The sequence below is a fragment of the Micropterus salmoides genome, unplaced genomic scaffold (genome assembly GCF_014851395.1).
Source record: "Micropterus salmoides isolate LMB-PRFRI ecotype aquatic unplaced genomic scaffold, ASM1485139v1 Ms_hic_scaffold_1, whole genome shotgun sequence".
Lineage (NCBI taxonomy): Eukaryota > Metazoa > Chordata > Actinopteri > Centrarchiformes > Centrarchidae > Micropterus > Micropterus salmoides.
This window is the reverse complement of record NW_024040040.1, coordinates 34,571,802-34,589,111: the sequence shown is the minus strand read 5'-3', so window position 1 is coordinate 34,589,111 and position 17,310 is coordinate 34,571,802. Positions and strand designations below refer to the sequence as shown.

General features: G+C 40.7%; 1 protein-coding gene across 2 annotated transcripts in view; it reads left to right on the top strand.

Moving 5' to 3' along the window:
* Positions 1-17,310, top strand: part of arhgap29a (Rho GTPase activating protein 29a) — a 39,698-nt gene that overhangs the window by 11,055 nt on the left and 11,333 nt on the right. The window contains exons 3-11 of one of the 2 annotated variants that reach the window (XM_038725089.1): positions 7,185-7,328; positions 10,398-10,494; positions 11,342-11,414; positions 11,862-11,922; positions 12,379-12,525; positions 15,287-15,351; positions 15,440-15,550; positions 15,661-15,741; positions 16,470-16,652. In XM_038725089.1, the coding sequence (XP_038581017.1) occupies positions 7,185-7,328; positions 10,398-10,494; positions 11,342-11,414; positions 11,862-11,922; positions 12,379-12,525; positions 15,287-15,351; positions 15,440-15,550; positions 15,661-15,741; positions 16,470-16,652 (962 nt within the window). Of the gene's footprint in view, positions 1-7,184; positions 7,329-8,734; positions 9,354-10,397; positions 10,495-11,341; positions 11,415-11,861; positions 11,923-12,378; positions 12,526-15,286; positions 15,352-15,439; positions 15,551-15,660; positions 15,742-16,469; positions 16,653-17,310 lie in introns of those variants that run through there. The other variant, XM_038725090.1, reaches the window with a different exon arrangement.

Sequence of the window (17,310 nt, the reverse complement as noted above, 5' to 3'; positions counted from 1 at the left end):
GGGAAGGCAAAGTTCCCCTGCCTTTTACCAGCTGCATGTAATCTGCTAATCCGTAGAGTGGACCGCCGGTGGTCTGTCGACAGACGTGGACCAGGGCCACTGACCGCAGGAAGTATGTTTAGGAGGGGGAAATCAAGCCATGTGTAGGCCACCCATTGCAGTGACCCTGCTCAAGTGTTAAAGGTTAAGTGGACCCATTTTGCAACCGCCTTATAGTCGGCAAAGAGTTCAAATTTGTATTGAAAACGATTGGTTAGTTTTTAGCATTGTGCACAAATACCCTATTAATGGTGTGCTACTGGTGAGAGTGTTATGTGAAAGAATGTGGCATTTCACTTGGCCAATTATAGAAAAAACCATTTGAACTAAACAAAGGTTATTGAGTTGCACAGTGATTGATTATTAGACCCACGTTTTGTTTTTTGAAGAAGGGGACAAGTTTGAAAAGAGCCCCTTGAAAGCTAGCCTAACGCTTTTTTTCACTCACGATTTTGATGAATGCAGAATTTCTTTGAAACAATTGCGACAACAGAGTCCTGGCTGGTTATTTAAGGGTGAGTAGCTAGAATGTCCAGCTATGGTCTGACTCGGTAGGACACATCGGGAGGTTTTGATTGACACTGGTCATGGCTGGCCTGTCCAACATCCTATTTAGCCCTCTCTGCCATGAGCTGCTTCTATTTGATCACACATCTGCAGACTCAGTTGTGACATGTTTAATGATTTCACACTTGCTTTGTGGCAATAAGCACCCCTCCGTTCCCTAAAATGTTTTGAAGCATAAATAATACATTGCTCCCATGATTTTCAGTGCATGACTGAGCATAGCTAGGGTCAGAGCAAAAGGAATGTTGCCAAGTCATATTGTGTCAGGCCCTTGTGGAAGTTTTGTGCTTCAAAGAGTTAAGCCATTGATGTCAAGTCCTAAAAGTAAGGGCGTTTTCTTATGGTACACATCAACACAGAGCATCAGCATCTTTCTTGTATTATTTCTTGTATGGTAGTCTGTACATTATGTGAAAAGGTTTAGTATTACATAAAGTTTTCACATTAAATGCTTGAGTGTAAAATAGTTTGTCTCACCACAAAACAACTTTTTCTTCTTATCTAATTATTCTTCTGTCTCAGTTTTAAGAGGTGTTTCAGTTTGGTTGCACAGGACTTTCTGCAAAAACCATTTGCACATACAGATGAGCAGAGAGTCTTTAATAGCTCATAAGGAGAGTATGTTCTTGGCGTAGCCTTCTTTTTAGTAACATTGATTTGCAAAACAGTTTGGTATTACACATATTACAAGTCAGAATAGAACAAGCTCTTTCCGAGTCTGTTAGATGCAGCTCTGTTGTGCTGTGTGTTAAAACTGGACAGGTACACAAATAAGCTTGACCGTGCAGGTTAACATCGGACCAGCATAAGGGCTTGCAATTTGGTGGTGTACCAAAGAAATAATTTCACATAAAAAAACATTGTAGTGACCTGGCTAAGGGTTTCATGGCTCACCAATATTGTGTCCCCGTATACAGCGCTGACTAAATCAACAAATGTAACGTTCTTTATACATCAGATCCTCAGGACAAGATGTTCAAATGGGAGTCTATGCCCTTATGTTTGTATATTGTAGGTCCATAACATGGAATGTCGGAGAGTCTGTCGTCCAAAAAGGCATCAGAAAGTTTTGGTACTGAGGTGTCATCTTGATGGTGAATGATCTGACAATGTTTTCATTATGGATCCCCCTCCACCCCTCGCTCCTGCAACTCCCGTCCCTGCTCCCAAACAAGAGGCTGGAATGTTGGGTTTCCATGACGCTAATGAAGTAAAAACCTGGCAATGTGTTACTGGCAGCCTCTGAGCAGCTCCTGATCCGCGGCCTCCTTCTCATCAGGATCAGAGTCTGATCCCCCTGTAGCCTTCATTCACCATGGCTTATTATGCCCAGGAATGTCTCTCACTCTCTCCCTCTCTCATAACCCCCACTGAAGCAGGGAAGTGGGGTGCAGGGGTAAATTTGGGACATATCCCAAGGGAGAATACTACACCAAATAACACACAACCCCCCCATGCCCACCAAACTCCTCCCACCGATAACCATCACACATGGACAAAGACACACAGACACACACACACACACACACACACACACACACACACACACACACACTACAATCCTTCTTTCCTGTGAAAAGTGAAAAGCTGCAGTTGTGATTTATTGTTCCATAAATGCTTCATGTGGCAGGGCCATGAGGTGACCAGTCCCTCTGTTTGCTAGTGGCCCCAGGGACAAAAGTGAGTTTTCGGCACTCAAACAAGTCCTCACACGAAACGCAGTGGTCTTCCCTAGGGAAAACAGAATGATCTTCCCAGCAGTTTGTTTTTGTTTTTTATGCCAGTTTACAGATAGCTAATATTTGCAAATTGAAACACAAAATGTTCCTTTCCAAACTTCCTTTCCCGCCTTAAACATGACACAAAATACACTAGTTAGATGTTCCTTTAACCTGCCCTCCCTGGTGGGAACAAGTCTTCTGCTCTTTGTGTTTCCCCCAGAATGGCAGTTGAGGGGTTAAATAATCAGTCTCTGTACATTATCCAGTGTCCTGCTGGGCTGGTGGACGCAACCATAATGTCTTGCTAATTAGCCTCCATTTAGGATGGTCCAATAGGCCACACAACCGCCATTGAAGATTGAAGCCCATGCAGCTTTGCAAAGGAAGACCTTCTGTCTCGTGGGCATTCATGGTTTAGGATCGTTCTTAATAAACCTCAAGCTTACCCAGGCTTGATGCATCTAGGACTCAGGATTCAGTTACTCAGTTGATGAATGGGATGTATAGCCTATGTGGGGATGATTTAGGCCATTGTGTGTATTTTGTCATTGAAAGGATAATGTCCATAAATGGGATCTAAACTGACCAGGACCAATTAAGGGCTTAAGAGTTGAAGCGGCTCATTGTAAACTTTGACCCTTATCAAATTATTGTTTGTTGGGATCCCTGTATAAGGTTGTGAGAGATAAGGTCTTTGGGAAGACTGGGTTCTGTAAATGATAAACACTGGAAAAATATTATGTCAAAGGAAAATATGTTATGTATATAAATATGTATATTAACATTTTGAGTCTAAGGTACTAGGAACTTATTCAGATGTTGTTTTTAGCATTAACTCCAAATAATCTACAAGATGTGTGCCTTTTCTTTCAAGGCAGAATTCCTGTTGAGTGTTTTTATTTTGTAAATTTGATCCAGTGGAAATGGGAAAACACCATTCAAAAGATTTGGGATGGGGACTGAATACAAGAGTACATGTCATACCACTGTGAAATCATGTTTTTTCTTTACTCATTGTATACAGTCATTTACAATGACATAGTAATCCAGGCTACTAACAAAGAGAATGACCTTCTCTGTACGCCCATGTGCATTTATTGTATAGAAGTATTGAGTCTCACTTTAATGTGTGGTTGTGCCAGAAGCACACCGCTGGCCCTTTTCCTGCCTCGTGGGGAGTTGGGCAGCTGAAACAAAAGGACGAGAGGCTTTCATCATCAAAAACCACTAGGTCCTTGGCACTAGAAGAAGCTGGGCATGACATCTGATGAAGATGGATGAAGGTGGTTGCTATAGTGAAGGATAGGACTCTCCAGGTCCTGTGGAGTAATTTTTGGTGAGTTGGAAGCAACAGGGCATGTTGGCATGGAGTAGTTCATTTGGTAGCGGAACAGTCTGTGATTTGCACTTGTCTTGTAATAATTTTGGTGGTATTTAAGCGGTCTGTTTGCCAAGATAATGTTTTTGTGTGTGAATCTTTAGCAAGTGCTTGATGCTCACCTGAAATTACCTATTGACCTTCCTGCAGTGTTATTGCACCTTACCCAATCTCTCTAGACCTTTTGGGTTCATATTAAGAGGCCCATTGTTGATTTGCAGGGTGTGCTGATTGGCTGCATTTAAGTTGTCAGTAAAGCAGCAGCATGCACGACCATTTGGCACATGACTTGGCATATGACTGCTGTGTCTTATTCATTGTGGCCTATGAATGCTGCTAGAGTCCTATGAGAACGATTGAAACATACATTAGACAAAAAACGCATACAAACACATAGACTTCGTGTGGTAATCTAGCTTTATTGGACAGGAAGAAAGTGACTTTTGTTGCACATTTTGGTATTTTTTTTCAGTGTGTCAAACTGGTTGTTTGATTATTGTTGTGACCTGTTGGTCAATGTGAACTTGTCACCTGCTGGTCAGTTGGCTGGATTTCCGGGTCAGGCCTCAGCTAGCATTGTCATGGCGGCCACACAGACCCAGCATTATTAGCCCCGCTGGCGGCACTATTTGTCCCACTCCAAAAAAGAGGGCTAATGAATAAAAGAAAAAATGGGAGACAGCTAAAGTCTTTCTGATCCCCCCTTCCATGAAGGGGTAATCCGGGGGTGATCGTCAGCACAAAATGTGGCTTTGACTGCCTGCATCCATTCTTTGCGTGTGTGTGTGTGTGTGTGTGTGTGTGTGTGTGTTAACCTGTATACTAGGAAGTTACAGAAAGATCTGACCAAGAATAAACATATTTATACACGTGACTAGGATAATCACATTTGAAGCATGAAATGAAAACAAGTCAAGCAGCCTACTATGTGTATATTGTAATTACAGCCTAGGACTGGAACCTATTTCAGTCACAATGCCAATTGTGTGTGTGTGTGTGGGAGAGAGAGAGAGAGAGGAGCAGAGCGATGCCTTCCTGCTGTCTTTCACTTCCCCAATTCCCAATGTATCAGTCATCATTGGGAAAGCAACCCATGGTAGCTGTGTCAGAATCCTGTCACATGTAGTACTGAGTGTGTTTTCAATAAGCAGTAAAAAAACACCTTAACTGTAGATCATGTACTCATTGACATTGTTTCATTCATGACCTCATTCTTCAACAATGCCAAGAACACATTATCAAGGTTACTTGATAGAAAAGTACATTGTGCCCCTTTTGTAAATGGTGGTGACTCACTGATGGTAAAGTCACATTTAGTACACAGAACCACATATTTGACATGCCATGTTTTCTTTGGTTAATTGACTAGCTAACTGTTAACTGCAGAGAGAGCACAGTGAGTCATGTTTATTTATGCACTTGGCTTAGCAGTTTAGTACTATTTTGGATCTAAGTGTAGGTTTGTGTCTAATCCATCTGCCATCTCTGTTGCCATCTAGTTGCCTGGACAGACCATTGATTACTACAGTGTTGACTAGAACTGCTGCGAATGGAGGGCAGTAGTCTGACATGGCTGCCATGGTCACTCTTTCGACCAACAAAGCTGGAATGTCATGTACTAATCCTGTTTCCAATGAGGTTGCACCGTTCATTTAAAGCAGGCCAATTTTAAAGTAGCTGGGTTCTAAGTCCAGTCTGCTCATGATTAAGCTTCATTGTTTCCTGAACTGAATACACAATTCATAGCATAAAGTAGTACCTTGAAAGCTTATTAAAGCCTCTACATAGCATGATGTATAGCAGGGGTTTTCAAAGTCCAAGACTGAGGGCCTCCCCTCTGACAATGCTTTGAAAAGGTGCCCCTGCACCCACTCCCTTACTGTAAAGTTTTGCTGAGTTCCTAGATTCCTATGGGAACATGATTATGTTATTTGATCCTATAAGCACTCAACAATCGAGCCAGGATAGCCTAATAATGCTTCAGACTGCACAAAATACATATAAAAATGTTTGGTTTCAGCCCTACTTACAACATTCATCGATAAAATCGATTAATAAAATGCTTCGACACAAATTCTTTGCATCGATGCTTCGTTTAATCCATTTAACTATATACCACAGTGTTTCGCACGGACATTTATTACCGTTGCACATTGCGCTTACCTGTGTGAACACGACGTGATTATTATGGAGCTGTTTGCAAAGTGGAGGAAGAGAGAGAAAATAGCAAGGGACAAAGAAGAAAGTGTCCAAAGTATGGGATTATTTCAAGCTAAAGAAAACAACAACTCTGTAATGTTACTGTCCATCCACCGTAAAACTAAACTTATGTCACCTTGGCAACAGCACGACGGCAGCTGGAAAAAAAGCCACAGTTTTCTGCCAGCGGACCACAGACAAGGTAACAGCAACTTTAGCATTTAACTGAAATCACGATTGATTGTTGAGTTGAAGCCAAAGTAAGCCGCAGACCTCAGCTGAAAATGTACACGTGCGTTTGTTGTTCTCCTTTTTGGGCCGTGAGTTGTAACATCACAGTCATTTGTTAACTGGGTGTCGGGGAGCTGCACCTTTTAACTCACCTCCAGCTCTCTCTGTAGCTCAGACAATCCCTGCTACCTGCGTATGCTAATCCGTCCTTTCACCCATATTCTTTGTCTTTATTATCGCTATCTTTATAATAACAAACAGCTGTTTTGTGTGCAGGATCGCTCATTTCCCGTTTCACATTTCACATGTGTTTTCTTGACAAAAACTGTTTTGGAGACCAGTGTCTGGTGACACAGCCGCTGTCAGCTCCTGTAGTGTGTGTGTGTGTGTGTGTGTGTGACCCGCTGTCACCCATCAGTCACCTAAGTGTGAACGCCACAACGACTTCAAGACTCCCGTCACATTACTTGCAAGTTGTGTAGTGTGAACGGCACGGCCATCGGCCGACGCTGAAAGTCGTGCAGTCTGCACGAGCCTTTAGTATAACTTGTAGCACTCGGGTGATGTTTGTGTTTGTAAAGCAGATGTCTGGTTGTTGTTCTGATGTTTGCTGTATGACACACTATGAATTTCGGAAAGGACCAATAAATATTTATCACCTATAAACGTGCACAGCTGATCCCGTTACGGTGGGGGGGGTGCCGCCGCCAAGCAAAAGCACTGTACTTCTTAAATGACACATCGATGAATCGTTAAAATAATCTATCGAAGCTTCAAATACTAAAAAGTTAGCTGCAGCCCTAGTTGTAAGGCATTTAATGGTTTCTGACTCTGGCAATGTGGGAATAGCAATAGAATTCTCCAAAACTACTGTATCTCTGAACTTTCTAATCTCTATAACCAAATCACACACATTCAGGCTATTATCTGATTGGTCAAAGGTTAATGGATAATATAGTAGCTGTCAATGAGATCCAGTAGACTCTGTTTGGCAATGTTTAACTGCCTTTACCAATGCCATCATGTTAAGTGTGTTTGTAACTTTCCAGAGCACCAGGACTGCCTCCATCAGGCTGCCCACGAGCGTCTCGGGGAGCTGCTGCGAGTCCTGAAGGCCATTATCAGCAAACACCAGAGTCTCAACTCGGTGGATATCCTCAGTACAGCTGGAACCGTCATCGCCACGGTCAAAGGTGAGCTATGATGACCAGATATTTAAACGCACATGTACACACAACTCACAGCTTTCCTGTAAAACATACCAGCTACTCCTCCAATCGTCCTTTGGTCTGCTTTCTGTCTCTGCTTATCTAATCCCCCCCCCCCCCTTCACACTTGACAGTTTTATCTACTGGACATCCACTATTACTGTGTCCTCTCTCTCACACTGTCTTCTCAAGTCTTAAGAAGAACTTCCCAGGGAATGTTTCTGAATAGTTTTCTTATAGCTTCAAAGCAACACAGCTCTTCAGAAGTCATCCAAGTGCTTAGAATGCAGCAGCATGTGTTTAAAACCCCATACAGAGGGTAAGAAAATAATATTTGGGAGTCAGATACCTGATTCAAGAGGCAGGGAGAAGCGGGTGTCCTTTGTGCTTTGTCTGCCAGTCCAAAGGGAACTACACTGAGGAATCCTATTCAATCTCTCACTCTCTGAGATTATGATCTGGCGTGCAGGTCAGTTCTTAACTTGGCCGCCTCACAAGAATCCCTTGAGTATACCTCTTCTCAATTTGCATTGCAAAGAGGGCCGTAGAGGGGCTGCACAGCTTTTTTTGTAAGCTTTCACTTAATAAGGAATGGTGACATGGTGAAGTGAACAAAGCCAGAGAAGGCTCTGCATATGAATGTAGCTTACCTTCACTGAGATATTTGGAATGAGTCCACACACATGGGTGTGTGCATGTGTTAGCCATAACAATTATTAGGTGCATGCAACTCAACTCTTTCATGCAGTAACTTGACTATTTGTGTGGCATTGAAACATGCTGATGCACAATAGAGGCACACAGAGTAGCACCTTTTCTTTAAGGAAGCCTTAGAATTGTCCGCTTAAATGTTGTTCTATAGAGGCATTTAATTTAGGCTTTTTTTTAGCTGAAATGTTCAGCTGTCTTATCTTATTTAATAGGGACAAGTTTATATGACATGTGTTAGTGATATCTCTGTACAAGTGCATTTGATAAATAGCAAATAGATAACAGATTTAGCATTTACAGTAGCTGTTATTATCTTGTTTTATGTGCAGTGAAGCAAGCCACAACGTCTTTTCTGCCACTAGGTGGCCAGAATTGCTCACTTCTTGACTCACACATTGACAAAGTGGTATCAGCTGCACACCAATATTTCTCCTGACCTAATCTCAAAGCTGTTGATGTTACACAACATGGAAATGTAAAATTTTGTTCTACTACTATTTATGGAGTTCTGTCTGTTTTAATGTTTAAAAAATTTAAAAGATTACTGTTTGCTTGTAGATATGAAAAATACTGTGAATTATGTATTGTATTGCATTTCTACTTCATTACACTCTAAGGTACACTGTGACACTAGATCAAATAGTTGTTCATACAGAGTTTTGTCACTCTCTCCATTATGAAACTTCATATCCAGTCGTGTACAGAGTTGGTACACCTTCACATGATTCTTTATTGGAAGAAACACTTTTCCTAGACCTGAGTTCTGTGTAGGACTTTGCAGCTGACGAGTGTTTCGACAGTGTTGTGCTTTTCCAGTGAAACAATACCATTTTTCCCCGATGATGTAACTTCCACGTTTGGACCACTGGTTGGGGCCTGAGCGAGTACTGGCATTGTATTCCAGCAAGCCTCAGGATGTCCTGTTGGGGGTAGGGGTTAGACAGAGCAGGAGGAGATGTAACAGCATAAGAGAGTTGTGTGCTTTGAATGGTGTTGGCTACAGTAGCTGGGCTGGAGTTGAAAGAGGCTCTCAGGCCCCATGTACATTGGACCCTGTCAAAATCCTTTTTTGCACCCTTCCGACAGAGCCGTAACACTTCCTGTGCCTGGAGTTTTTACGTTGGATTTATTTCTCTGTCAAATGTTCCTTTTGCTGGATAGAGGAACATATTATTGGACCCCCTAAAGAGCAGTATCTTCTTCAGTGAGTGACATGTTTAGGTTCTTTGGACAGTTACTGGGCATGATCGAGACAACTTATTTCTGATAAACAGGAGAAAAGATAAACAAATGCTTGAGGTGGGTAATTGGTTGTTTTACCATTTGTAGCACAGTATACTTCTCTGACAACGCTTTCCAAAAGACCTGGATGCGATGCCCATTAGCTACCAAGGAAGCATCTTACTATTTTGTAGGCATTAGTGGGTGCTTCTCAGTCTTTGTTATGTGGCACACAAATGGAAAGGCCTGGTTAAAGAGTTAGTGAGAAAACATTTTGAAACAGGTTTTTTTTTTTTTTTTTAAATGGTTGAGAAAAGATTGCTTCAAAAACGAGTTTGGGCTGTTCCGAAGTTGTGGTTCATCCATAAGTCTCTTCTTCTATTTCTGCTACAGAGACAAGATCCTCAACATAAACTTTCAAAACAAAGTCACTAGATAAAGCTCAGTAACCGAAGACTGGAGGTTTTCTATTTAAAATGTCTACTCCATTTGGGTCTTTGAACTCTAGAAATCTCCATTGTTCTAATGGAAAGGAAAGACTGAGGAAATCATGGAGACAGCAAAGTGGTCAGTGACATCACTGATTTATTGCTTGGTGTTTGGTCTCATTTTCTGAGCATCTCCTAGTTTATTTTCTCTCTGCTCAGTCAGGACAGGAAGTTTATTGTGAAGACTGATTACAGCTGTATTTAAACTGGTGTTTTTCCTCTATTCTGTCCTCAGTCATCACTGTGTTTAGATGTACAGCAGGAAACTACTGCCTATCCAGATTACAGCTAAATATATACACTTGCAGTCTTTGCTTATCTTTTCTTAGTTAGGGTACAAAGTTGTTTTTGGATGCCTCTGAGGGACCTTTCAGTTTTAAAATGTCTGCACTTTTGAGATATGAAGTGAACAGTTCCTTAGCTCTCAGTGTGATGTGAGGTGTACAGCATGACTCAAAAAGAGATTTTCATTGACTCCATACTTGACGTCATGCACAGGATGATGAATCATGCCATGGGATGCATGCCTTAAACACAGCAATATCAATGGCGCCAATGCAGGATGTCTTCAGTATGCAGGATTTAGGTTTGCTACTCAAGCTTGACTTAATCCTACTTCATCACAATTTGACAGGGGTAAACTTTAAGGAGGTGAACGAAGAGAACAAACAGAAGCTTTTTGGAGAGATCTACACCGCTATCGACACATTGGCATTCACCTTTGGCAATGTGTAAGTATGTCATCACTGTGATTGCAATCCTCATGGCTCATTTCACTTTTGTGTGCTTTTTTACTCCATCAAACTGCAGGTAAGTTGACTGTACTGTACTGTTCTTAATCAAGGCCAGGTTTTTATTAGGCCCACTAAGTAAAAAAACACATTTTCAACAATAAAGTGCAAGACAGAATAAAATGGTACCATGACAGCAGAAATGAAGAATTAACAATAGTCACAAAAAACAGTAGGGATAATGTGGAAAATGATAAAAGTGAGCCTTAAAATTGCAAATAAAAAAGGAGAATAGATCTAGAACTAGATAAGAAAGAATCATTACAAATATTTCTGTGTACCCTGGTAACAATATGTTAGGTTTTTACATTTCAACATTAAGGAGGCACTCCAGCATTTTTACACAATCATGTGCTGTTTAAAAAAATAATAAATAATTAATAATTTTATTATAGTAATAACTGTTTTTTGGGCTTTCAATAATGGCTATTTTCAAGTGTTTTGGGCTTAAAACCTGTTTAAACATTTTAAACAGAAATCTTAGGGGAAAAAGCGGGCATTTAGGAGGAAGGGAAGATCTAATATAAGACACTGTTGAGTTGCCTTATGGAACTGTAGGATCCCATGTGTTTTGAGCTTGACCAATGCTACAGGTAAAGTAAGAATATCCCCGCCACTGCTGCATCTGTCTTTTACAAGTTCTCAAAACTAAAACACTAGAATACTCCTTTAAACTAAAACACCAAGATGATTTGAGTTAGGCCTATGTTTTAAATTCCTGCATATGCTTTCTCTGATCAATTTCACCCTTTCCCAACCCAGTCTGTTGATTTGTGTTTTCCCTCAGAGTGTCTGACTTCCTTATGGGAGATGTAGAGAATGGATCAGTGTTGGGGCTCCCCCTGACTAAGAGGAGCAGGGTAAGAAAAGTACAGTGTATATAATGTGTAGTTTTGTTTATCACTCACGAATAAATGGCCTAATTAATTCAGCAGTGAGGAATCAAATTGGCACTTGCCATCAGAACTGTAGTTAGCACTTCACATAACCCCATTCTTAAACACACATTCATCAATAGTTCAGTGACGTTCATGAACGGCAGGATGTGGCCTACTGCCCTTCAATTGTCAAGCAAATGATAAAAAATGACCCAGTAGAGTTCAGGGGATGCATGTTACCGAAATGGCCTCTGCAAATGATGAATTGATGCTATGTATTGTTGTTTTCCTGCAGTAAAGTCATAACTGCTCTAAAGGGGAAGTAAGGTTCTGATAAGCCTCGTTTTAGGCATGTTAGCAGAGTGTACAATGCTTTAAGTAGGAAATTCATTTTTCATTTTTTTTTTTGTCATCTTTTCTGTTTTTTAGTCTTTTGAGAACCTCTCTGTGGAATCTGGAGGATCCGGTCCCGAGAAAGATGATCCGCCAGGTAAGAAAGGACAACACACAGCTACTGTACTCTGGTGCTGCTCTGTGAAGTGTGGGGAGAAACTTATCCTGGCAAATGTGTTGGATAAAAGCTTATTTATAAATCGGTCTTGAGCTGACCCATTGTTGCTGCTTTGTCATTTGGGGTTATGGTTGTGCTGTGTCACTGCCATTGGAGTGTTTGTGTGTGGTTGTGTGGGGCTAGCTCTCAAGTCTTGATGATCAGTCGCCTTAACCACTTATTAATATATCCAGTAGTCGGTCTCCTGTCAGCATTACTTATCTTCAAATGGTATTAGCTCATATCACGCTCACCCAAGGTCAGTGTGGGCTTTTCTCTCTGACTCACAGTCACAGATGTTGCTAGCTTAAACACACTTGTAGTACAGGTCGCTGGCTGTCATGTTTAAGCCCATCTTCTATAACATCCCTCACGGGATTCCGGTGGTTTTTACAGAGCTATCTCCGCCAGTTCGGCCAGAAGAGGTGGACAGGACGCTGCAGCGGCAGGACAGCGGGCTGGAGTCAGCTTTGCTCTATGCCAAGGCCTGGTCCAAATACACCAAAGAGCTGCTGGCATGGGTGGAGAAGCGTCTCAGTGTGGGTGAGTTAGAGGACAGGTGGAGGGATAAATACAAGAGTATTTCTGAAGTGTAGGGAGGCAGCAGCTAAGTAGCACCTCTCACAAGTCCATAAGTCAGCTGTCGTGTTCTAGTGCCATTGACCATGTATTAAGTATGTAATTAAGTACTAAAGTTAAGTGTAGCTAGTCATGTCAGGTTATCTTTTATAAGATGTTTTGATGTACATGTCATGTACATTTAAAGTCTTAAAAAGCTGTGGCAAGATCCCCTCCACAAATGTTTTAAGACACTTAAAAATGCAGGGTGGTGATGGCGCAACGGATAAGACCATGCCTTTGGTGTGAGAGACCCGATGGTGACCCATCCACCATTGTCTCCCTGAGCAAGACACTTAACCCCTTGTTGCTCCAGAGGTGTGCGACCTCTGACATAAATAGCAATTCTAAGTCGCTTTGAATAAATAAAATTAATAAATGTAATTTGGTGTTTGTTATAGTTTCCCTACCCCAGAAAAGTCAAATTACTGGTTAAGAATTCTTAAAGTTGTATCTTTAAAAATTAATAATCTATAATTTTGCAATGTTTTTTCAGAAGTTTAACTACTTGACACAAAATTCTCCTACTTTACTGAGAAGTCCGTCTTCACTGTACGTGCACTGGAGTCCTTCCACATCACACTTAGAAGAAGTTGGCCTCGAAGCTACAGGTGCTGGTCATATAATTAGAATATCATCAAAAAGTTGATTTATTTCAGTAATTCCATTCAAAAAGTGAAACTTGATATTATATTCATTCATTATATCAAATGTTAATTTAATTTTGATGATTAAAACTGACAACTAATGAAAATCCCAAATTCAGTATCTCCGAAAATTAGAATATTACTTAAGACCAATACAAAAAAGGATTTTTAGAAATGTTGGCCAACTGAAAAATGAGTATGTACAGCACTCAATACTTAGTTGGGGCTCCTTTTGCCTGAATTACTGCAGCAATGCGGCGTGGCATGGAGTCGATCAGTCTGTAGCACTGCTCAGGTGTTATGAGAGCCCAGGTTGCTCTGATAGTGGCCTTCAGCTCTTCTGCATTGTTGGGTCTGGCGTATCGCATCTTCCTCTTCACAATACACCCGTCTTTTGGACAGCTGTCAAGTCAGCAGTCTTCCCCATGATTGTGTAGCCTACAGAACAAGACTGAGAGACCATTTAAAGGCCTTTGCAGGTGTTTTGAGTTAATTAGCTGATTAGAGTGTGGCACCAGGTGTCTTTAATATTGAACCTTTTCACAATATTCTAATTTCTTTTGAGAAACTGATTTTGGGGTCTTCATTAGTTGTCAGTTATAATCATCAAAATTAAAAGGAATGAACATTTGATATAATGAATGAATATAATATCAAGTTTCACTTTTTGAATGGAATTACTGAAATAAATCAACTTTTTGATGATATTCTAATTATATGACCAGCACCTGTAGCTTCGAGGCCAACTTCTTCTAAGTGTGATGTGGAAGGACTCCAGTGCGCGTATATCAGTCTGTGTGGAATGAATGAATATAATATCCAAGTTTCACTTTTTGAATGGAATTACTGAAAAAAAATCAACTTTTTGATGATATTCTAATTATATGACCAGCACCTGTAATTGTGATGTCACAAAATCCTACTTGCACGTTCACGCATCAAACTGTGCTTTAAGGTGAGCACAGAGAAACTGCCCTCCTTTTGCAGGTGAATATGAAAACAGCATTCTAGTGTCAAACTCTGCACAGACATCAGTCTGCACAGTGAAGCTCAAACATCCAAGTGAACTGACAATAAGCAAAACACATTTTAATGGAGGAGGGCTTTAGTTTTCACTGATAGCTATCTGAAGCAGAGTTTGAAAATAAGACGAATAAAAAAAGAATTACCAAGAAATACACTACCATTAGACTGGCAGTTGTCTTAATTTACATTATTGAACTTTGTCTATGAAGATTCTCAGTCATCCAGGTCATAGTTATCCATTGAAGGTTAAAATCAAGTGCAACTGGACTTGGTTGAAGATACAGTTCTCAGGAACTTCTTCAGTTCCTGAGAACTGAAGAAGTCCTTTGGATGAGGGACGAAACGTCTTCCAGTATCTTCAACCAAGTCCAGTTGCCCTTGATTTTAACCTTCGTTGGATATTATTGAACTTTGTTACATTTAGTTTAATCTAATTAAATCCACACTTAGCTTCAACTAGGACAAACTTTTTGGAAATATTTACTTACTAATATAGTTTTTTACAACTATACTCATGTGGCATGCTGTGCTTAGCATTTTGGCTAGAGCCACAAATGTGGGGCTTAATTAAGGGCCAATTCGCTGAGAATTTTTTCTCGATCACCTGAGCTGGAGTCCAAACAATGAAGTCTTATCCAGACTCAAGGTTGAGTGTGCAGTGTGAGAGCTTTTGTTTGGCACACCGGTTAATGACTGGTTTCATTTGGTCTGTCAACACAGTGGTACAAAGCACGCAGTCAAAGCTGTACAGTATGTTTGTTATCAGGCAAACATACATGTTTGTTTAGCACATCCCCTTTGGTTTATGCCTTATTTACTAATTTAATTGTATAGATTTGTCTCACGTCTCTCAAGGACATTGTGTGATTTAACACACACAATGCTTAAATGTTTTTTAGCTTGTCTTGTATTTAAGGAAGATCCAATGTGCAAACATAACTGACAAGTGGTATGCCAGTAGAGAGCACTAGATATGGTAAATTCAAGTAAACTTTAGTGTGGTCTATTTGCAGATATTGAGTGTGCAAAGAGTTACGCCAAAATGGCAGAATCTGCCAAGACGCTTGCAAGTCAACAGGTGAGTAGACTTGCACTGGCATTACAATTTTGCTCCCACCTTTTAGCTGTTGGGGATCGGCATTAAGACTTTCTCTTCCTCATTTAAGGAATTCATGCCTTTCCGTGAGGTCTACATGACTGCTTTCAAAAATGATATTGAATATAGCCAGCTGGTACTTCACACCGCAGCAATACTCCAAAGCAACAAATTCATGCAGGTAATCCAACAAAGCAAAAGATGCGTTTACTGAAATGGGACTTGGGTTAGATAATGGAAACAAGAGGACTTAGTGACTCTTTGTGCGGTGGGTTGTGTGTTTCTTTCCAGCCCCTCTTGGCCAGGAAGAATGAGCTGGACAAACTACGAAAAGAGGTCAAAGAGCACTGGCAGAGAGAGCAAAAGAAAATGGTGAGTTGATTGCATTTTGTGGAGGGCCACACACAGACGCATACAGAATCTAAAGATGTTTCATTTCTCTTTGTGTAACCTGCCAGGACACTCCTATGACAGAATAAGCATAATTAACTAAGCCATATAATATGGCTATAATAAGCTATATAATACTTGCTAGTAATAGTTGTACATGATTATGACTATTTAAGATTAGATTAGTTTTTATGTTAAGTACCACTAGATAAGCTCCCACGCAAAACAATCATTGAACATTAATGATTCATTTAATACTGTGATACTATACTGTAATGTAAATTACATTTGTCTCTATAGCATTATTAAAATGTATTACAGATTATTATTAACTTACATAAGGGTATGAACCGAAATGCTATATTTTTGTGTTAGCTTTGGTTAGCATCATTGGATTTGAGGGTATAAAACCCATATATAGGTTTGTACGTACAGATTTGCACAATCTGTATATTTTCCTGTGTTTTAAAGCTTCCTGTGTTTACCACAGGAAACTGAGTTAGTATGGGAGTGGTTTTCATTTAAGTTGACAGACAGTGGAAGAAAGACAAAGGTCCACTGGTAGACCTGTTAACAATGTTGCAACATTTGCACTTGTATGTGGCATATCTGGTCTTTGCACATACTGTAGGAGCAGTATGCATGGAAATGTTTGTTTGTTTGTTTGTTTGTTTGTTTATGAACTTTAATATGTGTGTGTGCATCTCCAGCATGAGGCAGACAGTGCTCTGAGGAAGGCTCGGCTGCTGCAGGCCCAGCGGCAGGAAGAATATGAGAAGGCCAAGGTGTCCACCAGTCGCCTGGAGGATGAGCAGATCGGAGGAGGAGGTGGAGCGGCCGGTGCCAAACAGCTCGAGAAGAGGCGCAGGCTTGAGGAGGAGGCCCTGCAGAAGGTACCTCACCTTCTCTTTAGGGCCTGTGGCTCTTTGAATGATTACTGTGGGCACTGAACTAGACTCATGGGCCTTTTCTGATGTTGTTTTAGCTTGTGCTAGATTATAGTTGTTGTTTTTTTAATGTTAATTATTAGATTTTTTACTTCTGCTTACCTATTTTTTTTTTACTTTAAATAGCTTTGTTTGGCATTTTAAAAGTTAATTTTACTCTGTTGCCTAATTTTTGTAAACATAATATCAGCCTCTATTACCCACATCACCGCCTTTGGCATTAACTACTCCCACAGAATAGGAAACATTTCTGCCCAGTAATTAAGACACACGCAGTCCTGTTCTAATGCACTTTTGTTGACATTTATTGGACACTGAAAGTAGAGACAGAGACGTACGAAAGGCACAACAAGAGTCCTGGGCGGGACTCAAACCCGGGATGCCATGACCATAAGGCAGACTAACCATAACAAAGACTATTCAAGGTCTATTATTCAAAGTTTGTACTGTCAGTTAAATTGTACCTTGCCGGGTCAGGTATAAAAGACAATGACAGTGTTTCCCCTAGGATTTTTTTACGGGGGGGTAGTCCATCCCCCGGAACTACGAGCGTTGCAGAGAGGGCGTGTTACGGACATGTGGTGTCGTTGTAAATGCGCCATAC